The sequence below is a fragment of the Chlorella variabilis genome (genome assembly GCF_000147415.1).
Source record: "Chlorella variabilis unplaced genomic scaffold CHLNCscaffold_5, whole genome shotgun sequence".
In the NCBI taxonomy this organism is placed as follows: domain Eukaryota; kingdom Viridiplantae; phylum Chlorophyta; class Trebouxiophyceae; order Chlorellales; family Chlorellaceae; genus Chlorella; species Chlorella variabilis.
Window position 1 is genome coordinate 2,112,050 of NW_005435083.1, and position 6,972 is coordinate 2,119,021.

A 6,972-nucleotide genomic window follows, 5' to 3' on the forward strand; every position below is an offset into this window, starting at 1 on the left:
AAGCCCTCGACCACTTTCAAGGCCAGACTGTCTGAACTCAGCGCAGCGTCGCCTTGGATCTTTGGAGCCTTTACACGCCGTAACGAAGGTTGAGAAGCGACAGCAGGAAGATGACCATGCCCGGACAATCGGGGACTCTGATGATCTGAAGGGGGCGATAGTCTGTTTGGGTTCCGGAGGTCAACAGGGGACTCGGCACTCCTATTCCAGCGGAAGTTTGCTTTGGATTGAATGCAGAGATCAAAGGACGACTGCTGACAGCAAGCAGTGCGTGCCTGGCTCACCCTCCCGTTACCGCCGGTTTTACCCCCGCCGGCGCCGGGGGCAGGAGGACAGTGCCTCCCAGACAGATCACATGCCGATGCATAGTGTGTAAGCCTGAAATAGTGTGAAGGATGGGGCAAGCAGGGCGCTCAAGGCGCCTTGTGTACTGTGTGTCGCCTGCGCCGGCGGCAGCCACCGCCGTTTGTCGACCACCACCATGACGCCCGCCAGAGAGCTCGAGAGGGGAGTGTGGCTGGGTAGTGTTGCTGGGGGGCAGACGGCTTGAAAACGCATTCGCACTGAAGACTGCCCTGATTCACAGTGTTCTGAATGCAGTGCAAGCAGTAAGGCACACAGCGACAGGTCTGTGCTGCGCCCGCGTGGCGCTGGCCGCTTGGCCATGGCCCTGGCTGGGCTGTTGGTATGGGGCAGTTTCACCCTGATCCCCTTGCAAGATCCCCACTGGAGGGGTCGACCCGCTGCAGCTTTGTTTGCCTTATCAGCCAAACGCTGCCCAGGTCGTGGCTCCTCAAGCGCCCCTTCTGAGCCCTGGCCCGGCCATGGCTGGCTGCTGGAGGGCAGCAGCCCTCTGCCTCCTGCCTGCCTTGCTGACCACCCTTGGAGCAGCCCAGGAGGAGCAGCAGCCGCTCCCTGAGCAACTGCTGGCGCAGTTACAGACCAGCAGAGATGTGTACACGGCGCTGGACCTGCTGCGGGCCCTCAACGACACAGCCGGGTCGCCGGTGGGGGAGGTCCTCACCCTGCAAGGTCGGCGGCTGGCGGGTGGAGCCTTGGCCTTGCGTGTGGAGAAGGTAACGCAACGCCTGGTCTCAGAAGCTTGGCACCCTGCTGCAGACGACATCTACATTCACGCCCAGGACTTGATCGCCTTCCAGGGCAGCCTGCCCATCAACGGCGGCAACCGCATAGTGGTGCTGCGCGGCGGCAAGGCGGGCGCCAGCGGCGGCAACCCGACGGTGCTGGACTGGGGGAGCTCGGTGAACGTCATGTACCACCCATCTGGCCACTCCTTCTATGCGTACAACCTCATCCTGCAGGCGCGTCCACTCTGTGGCTGGCAGGCAGCAACCCAATGCGGCGCGTGCACGCGCTCAGTTCACCTGCGCGCCCTCACCCTGCAGGGCCTGGCCCCCGCCTCCTCTGGCTACTCTGCTGGTATGAGCAAGCAGATGGTGGGCGGCATGTTCTGGCCCACCTACAGCGGCGAGCCGGGGCACATGGTGAGTACCGTTTTCAACGGCGCGCACCTCGGCACACTGCTCACCGGGAGACTGGCGGCCTGCGTCGCCTGCTGCGCCCGCTGTGCCGCCCTGACGCTGCCCTGCCCAGCGCGTGCCGCGCGTGCCTGTGCAGATGGCCTTTTGGAACACCACCATCCGCACAGTCAGCGCCTCGTGCACCGCAAACGCCACCGAGTTTCGAGCGCACGCCATGCAGCACTTGGCGGGGCGCAACGACACCGTCACCTCGCCCAGCCCCGACACCATTCTGGTCGCCCAGCAACTGAACGGCAGCATGGCAGTGCGCGACACGACCAGCGGCGATTGGGGTGCGTGGAGCTGCACGCAGGGCGCGCATTGGCTGGGAGTGCCAGTGTGCCGTGAGCCGTACACATCAGCGCACCTGCAGGCGCCTGCCCACCAGCCTCGCCGGCCCTGCGCCCCTGCTGTTTCCCCTGCTGCTGTGCAGTGGGCAATGTGCGCTGGTCCTATCAAAACACAACTCTCATCTGCTCCCTGCCGCCTACCAACCGCTCGGTCGCTCCGACAACCCTGGCAGAGGTGGCGTCGCGTGCGGCTCTGCACACAGCCTCCACGGGCATTGCTGGCACGGCAGACGAGCTGATGTACCTTCTGGGCTCCCCACAAGTGTCTCTCATCGTGCTGGGAGGTGCGTTGCGGTTTGTCGACTGCTGCATGGCTGGCTGCCAGTCATGCAGAGCGGAGCGAGCCCCGCCGTAGCCTGAGGCTCAAACCCAGCCCATCCTGGCGGCCGCCGCACTGCCGCCGCCCGCTTGCTGCAGCCCACATCTCGCTTCAGGCGGTGCACTGGCAGGCCTACTCCCTGCCCATCGTGCTGCGCCGCAATGTGTCCTTGGAATCCAACGACGAGCAGCTGAAAGGCGAGGCCAGCAAGAGGACCTCACCTATTGGAAAGTGCTCTGAAGCAGCTCAACCGCCGCTGGTGGCAGCGCTGTACCGTGATCCTGCATGAATGAAACCGGCGGGAGCCTGAATTTGGTCCCCAGAGTGGCTGTGCAAGCCATGCTGAGTGCCCGCTGCCCTCCCCTCTGCAGTGCTGGATCTGGGAGGCAACCACCAGCTGCTGCAGCTGTCCGCCGGCGCCGTGCTGAGCTTCACGCGAGTGCACCTGCAGGGTGGGCTGACAGCTGCGCCGCTGCCAACCAAAGCCTGTTGTGACCCAGCAGCGACTGTGCCCCTCACTGGAAGGACTCTTCCCAAACCTGCAGGCACCGCTGCCCCATCTGCCGTCATCAGCAACCGAGCCACCTCCATCCCCGGCTCGCCCCTGTGGCCGTCTGTGGATGGCGATGCGGGGCACGAAGTGCGGCTGCTGGACTGCGTGATGCATGCCATCGTGAACCCCTGCAGCCGCAACTCGACACGCATCACAGTGGAGCTTCTGCGCAAGGTGGGCACCCGGCGGCGGGGTTGTTGCCACGCCGCAGTCCCGCTGGCAAGAGGTGGCTGTGTGTGCGTTGGCTTCAAGCTCATGCCGGGCTGCTGCCTGTGTGCCTGCATGGCCTGCAGGTGCTGGGGCATGATGGCGTGCAGGAGCTGGGCGACACAGGCTACGCCATCAGGCCCCGCTACCGCCGCCGAGCGTCCATCATCAACAGTACTGACCAGGATGAAGGTGCGCCCGCTGAGCAGCCTTCCCTGCCATTACACGGTTCCTTGTCTTTGAGGGAATCGGCGGCCGCGGCCGCGGCCTCATCCTTCTGCTGCCGTGCGCGGTGCCTGGTTCCGCTTGCAGTGGGCAGCGCTGTCTACACTGTGGAGAACGTGATCATGGAGTGTGAGGAGGATTCAACCATCTCCCTGGCAGCTGAGCTCAAGCGCAGCGCAGCCATCATGGCAGCCTCTTCGGCGCAAGCAGCGGCCGCGGCAGGCAGCGGCGGCAAGCCTGCATGGAAGGCTGCGGCGGCCGCTGGTGCGGCGGCCGCTGGCATGGTGGCCAGCGCTGGCGGCTTCGTGCTGTGGCGCCGCCATCGGCGCCGCAAGCGGGCTGCCGGGTCTGCCGCAGCGGGGCCAGGAGAAGCAGCCAAGGGCAAGTCGCCAGAAAGGGTGCCTCTCACCCCACGGGCAGCCAACATGGACCGCATGGAGTCTGGCGGCAACACTCAGGCCGCCCAGCTGGATGCTGAGCTGGATGCCGCCATCGCCACCACCGCGGCCCGCCAATGCCAGGAGCCCAGCGAGATCCCAACCGGAAGCAGCGGCAGCCCCGGGTGTGGCAGTGGAGGCCGTGGCAGTGCAAGCGAGGGTAGGGAGCTGGCGCGGTGGCGCGGTCCTGATCTGGAGGGCAGCTGGGCGCAAGACAAGCTGTGGCGCACCAGGTACGCTGCTTGGCACTGCCGGATTTGAGCTGCAAACTGCTGGACCTGAAGGATGAACGCACGCCTGCCGCAGGTTTGGCGTGCTGGAGGGCTTGGAGATTGCAGAGCTGCTGGGCAGGGGAGGTAGGCACCTGCTGTTGCTGCAGTACTGCACCCATCTTGGCTGCGCTGATAGTTACTGTCAATGCCGTCTGCAGGCTACGGCAAGGTGTACAAGGGGCGCTGGAACGGCGCCATCGTGGCGGTGAAGGTGGTGGAGCACCGCGTCGCGGCGGGGACTGATGGCAGCCTGTCTCGCGAGCCGCTGCTGTGGTGAGTAGCAGGGCAATCGTGTGTTCATTCCCAGTGCAAAAGGAGAGCATCTCAATCTTATCTGGCTGTCTTTGCCACCTGCAGCATGAGCGTGTCCCACCCCAACTGCATCACCACCTACAAGCTCTCGGTCATCCGCCTGCTGCGGGGGGATGACTTGCTGGAGTCTGAGGACTCGGCAGGGGGTGGCCGCCTCTCGGATGACAGCGAGTGCACAGATGACACAGCACGCACAGGCACCGGTGGTCAGAGCAGCGCCAGCGGCCGCCGCGTGCGCTCGCTGCTGTCTGGCGCGGAGGCTGTGGAGGTGAAGGATCCCTATGGCCAGCTGCAGCCGGGGCTGTACGAGACATGGATCGTCTCAGAGGCAAGTCGGGAGCTGTGCTGCATGGGTGGTGCAATGTGAGGGTTTGCCCTGTCGGTCTTGGCCAGCTGGTGCAGGCTGCCGCTGGGCCTCGCTCACACATTCTTCTTCTGCCATTCGCTGTCCACTTGCTCTACTGCAGTATTGCGACCGCGGCACTCTGGTGGAGGCCCTGGATGAGAAGAAGCTGCGCCTGCCAGACGGCAGCCCCAACATGGTGTGCTGCCAGGGGGGTGCCCGGTGAACTTCCAAAGCCATGAGCTACCAGCATCATCGAATATCCACCGCCGCCTGTCCCTGCAGGTGTCTGTCTACCTGTGCCTGCTGGACATCGCCAGCGGCATGCAATATCTGCACTCGCTGGGCATCATGCACAGCGGTGGGGTAGGCAGCAAGATGGGAGGTTTGCGCATCAAGGTGGTGACTCACAAGGCTCGGAGCCATCAGCGCAGTGTCTTCAATGCCGCTTCCTCCTGCCCGCCTGCTCGCACACCTGCAGACCTCAAGCCCGCCAACGTGCTGCTGAAGGGCGCCCGCAACAGCAAGCGCGGCTTCATTTGCAAGCTGGCCGACTTTGGGCTGAGCAGGTGGGTGGGTGTTGGCTGGCTGTTGTTGGCTGCTGCTGGCACGAAGCCGCTGCTGCTGAGGTTCAGGGGCTCATTGTTCTGCGAGCCTTCCTTTTCCGGCTGCAGGATGCTGGACGGCTGCGCCACGCATGTGGAGACGGGCAGCCTGGGCACGCCCACCCACGCTGCCCCCGAGCTGCTCAGGGAGGGGCACCTGTCCCCTGCGGCAGATGTGTTTGCTTTTGGCGTGCTGGGTGAGCAGCAGCAGCGCCTGCGCCGTCATCTTTGCTGCGCCAGCCTCTCTGCAAATTTGAGCACCTGCCACTGCCTTGTCTCCTCTGTCCACCACTGCAGCCTGGGAGCTGGTGGCCGGGGAGGAGGCGTATCGCGGCATGCACCCCATGCACATCATCCTGCAGGTCACGCAGCAGGGCACTCGCCCGCCGCCGCTGCCCGACTGCCCGCCGCCGCTGGCGCAGCTGATGCAGCGCTGCTGGGAGGAGGAGCCGGCGGACAGGTCTGTTGGCCTGGCAAATGCGTGGCTGCTTGTATGGACACCTTCCAGAACTGCAGGTCTTGGCATCATGCACTTCTCGTTTGCGTCTCTTCCTACCTTGCAGGCCGTCGTTTGCAGACCTGCTGCCAGAACTGAGCGAGCAGCTGCAGGCTTTCAGGCAGGAGAAGGTCGTTCATTTAGTTGGGAGCTCTATCAGCTCTTCTAGCCCACTAAACAGTCAGGCGACACTGATCAGTCAAACCAGCACGGCGGGCAGCACCACTCCGCTGCTGCCTGCAGCATCGGTCCCTGGTGCAGAGCCGAAGCCCGGCGCCTGACTGAAAAGCTCTTCGAATCAATCAACGCCATCTAGCAAATTGCACCCGCTTCAATTCTCCAAATCATTCAACCAGCATGCAGCACAATCTTTCAGACCAACCGCAGGACAGGAGTACTTTTTGTTTTGCATTCTCAAGTACCTTGGTGTCATTCTTGTATTCCTTGCCCATGCTCCGGCATTTCAATCTTCTTTCACCACTTCGATCTTTGCAAGCCTGCTGAAATTCACCCTCACGTCTGCATCATTTACTGCACGCTGTAATGCCAGTCAGGCAGAGACACGCAGGTCATGTCAGCGATCTGTGGTCCTGATGAAGAGTGTAAGAGTGGCAGCTATGCAGCCTGGCCAGGTCCATCCAGCAGGGCTGGAGGACAGATGTGAAAAGCAGGGGGCATGAAAGCAGGGATGAAAATGATGCCTGGCGTTGGTGGAGCAGGTAGGCCTCCCGGTAAGGATGTGCCCCATGATGGGCATGATGGCCCCCCACCTGGAGGGTCATTGGGGACATCATCCTCAATCATGCATCATTCTCCCTCCCGTTTGTTCTGTTGGCATCCCAGCAACCGTAATACGCTTTTCCAACGAACTCAACCCCCATGAGCACACATGAGCATGGTGCCCAGTCCGGCAGCAAGGCTCTAGGTCCAACGCCGCTATTGAGCGGTGCAGCTAACCAAGCTAAGCAGCTGAAGTCGCGCTTCAACTCGTGGGAAAGGTTTTGTGAAGCACATCCACAGGCGCGCGTCGCCATCGCCGTTCAGTCAGGCTACTCCCACGAGATCAAGTTCTTTTGCCATTCCATCGTGTTCTGGGAGGAGTTCAAGGACTTCTTCACTGAGCGGTGCGCCGCCGCCGGCAGCCGCTCCGAGCGGTCGCGGCTGAAGGGCGAGCTGGGCAAAGCAGGCATTGATTTCAGCAAGTTTCTGGCTTTGGCAATAGACCTGTGGAAGGCAGAAGGTGTTATCTCTCAGTTACAGGCAGATGTCATGATCAAGCTGGCAACGGGCACTGCATTCGACACGGATGGTA

The 6,972-nt window shown here is 62.9% G+C and overlaps 1 protein-coding gene across 1 annotated transcript in view; it reads left to right on the forward strand.

Annotated features, from left to right (window-relative positions):
• Nucleotides 1–824: 824 nt before the first annotated feature.
• The window catches only part of CHLNCDRAFT_51171 (hypothetical protein), a gene marked incomplete at both ends in the record, with an annotated part of 11,219 nt that continues 5,071 nt past the window's right edge, over nt 825–6,972 (forward strand). The window contains 18 exons of the mRNA XM_005849639.1: nt 825–1,505; nt 1,639–1,834; nt 1,975–2,175; nt 2,309–2,485; nt 2,582–2,662; nt 2,756–2,937; nt 3,057–3,162; nt 3,283–3,865; nt 3,939–3,988; nt 4,063–4,177; nt 4,262–4,484; nt 4,684–4,758; nt 4,845–4,920; nt 5,041–5,128; nt 5,234–5,361; nt 5,462–5,624; nt 5,728–5,840; nt 6,613–6,969. Coding sequence (XP_005849701.1) covers nt 825–1,505; nt 1,639–1,834; nt 1,975–2,175; nt 2,309–2,485; nt 2,582–2,662; nt 2,756–2,937; nt 3,057–3,162; nt 3,283–3,865; nt 3,939–3,988; nt 4,063–4,177; nt 4,262–4,484; nt 4,684–4,758; nt 4,845–4,920; nt 5,041–5,128; nt 5,234–5,361; nt 5,462–5,624; nt 5,728–5,840; nt 6,613–6,969 — 3,595 coding nt within the window. The remainder of the gene's footprint in view (nt 1,506–1,638; nt 1,835–1,974; nt 2,176–2,308; nt 2,486–2,581; nt 2,663–2,755; nt 2,938–3,056; nt 3,163–3,282; nt 3,866–3,938; nt 3,989–4,062; nt 4,178–4,261; nt 4,485–4,683; nt 4,759–4,844; nt 4,921–5,040; nt 5,129–5,233; nt 5,362–5,461; nt 5,625–5,727; nt 5,841–6,612; nt 6,970–6,972) is intronic.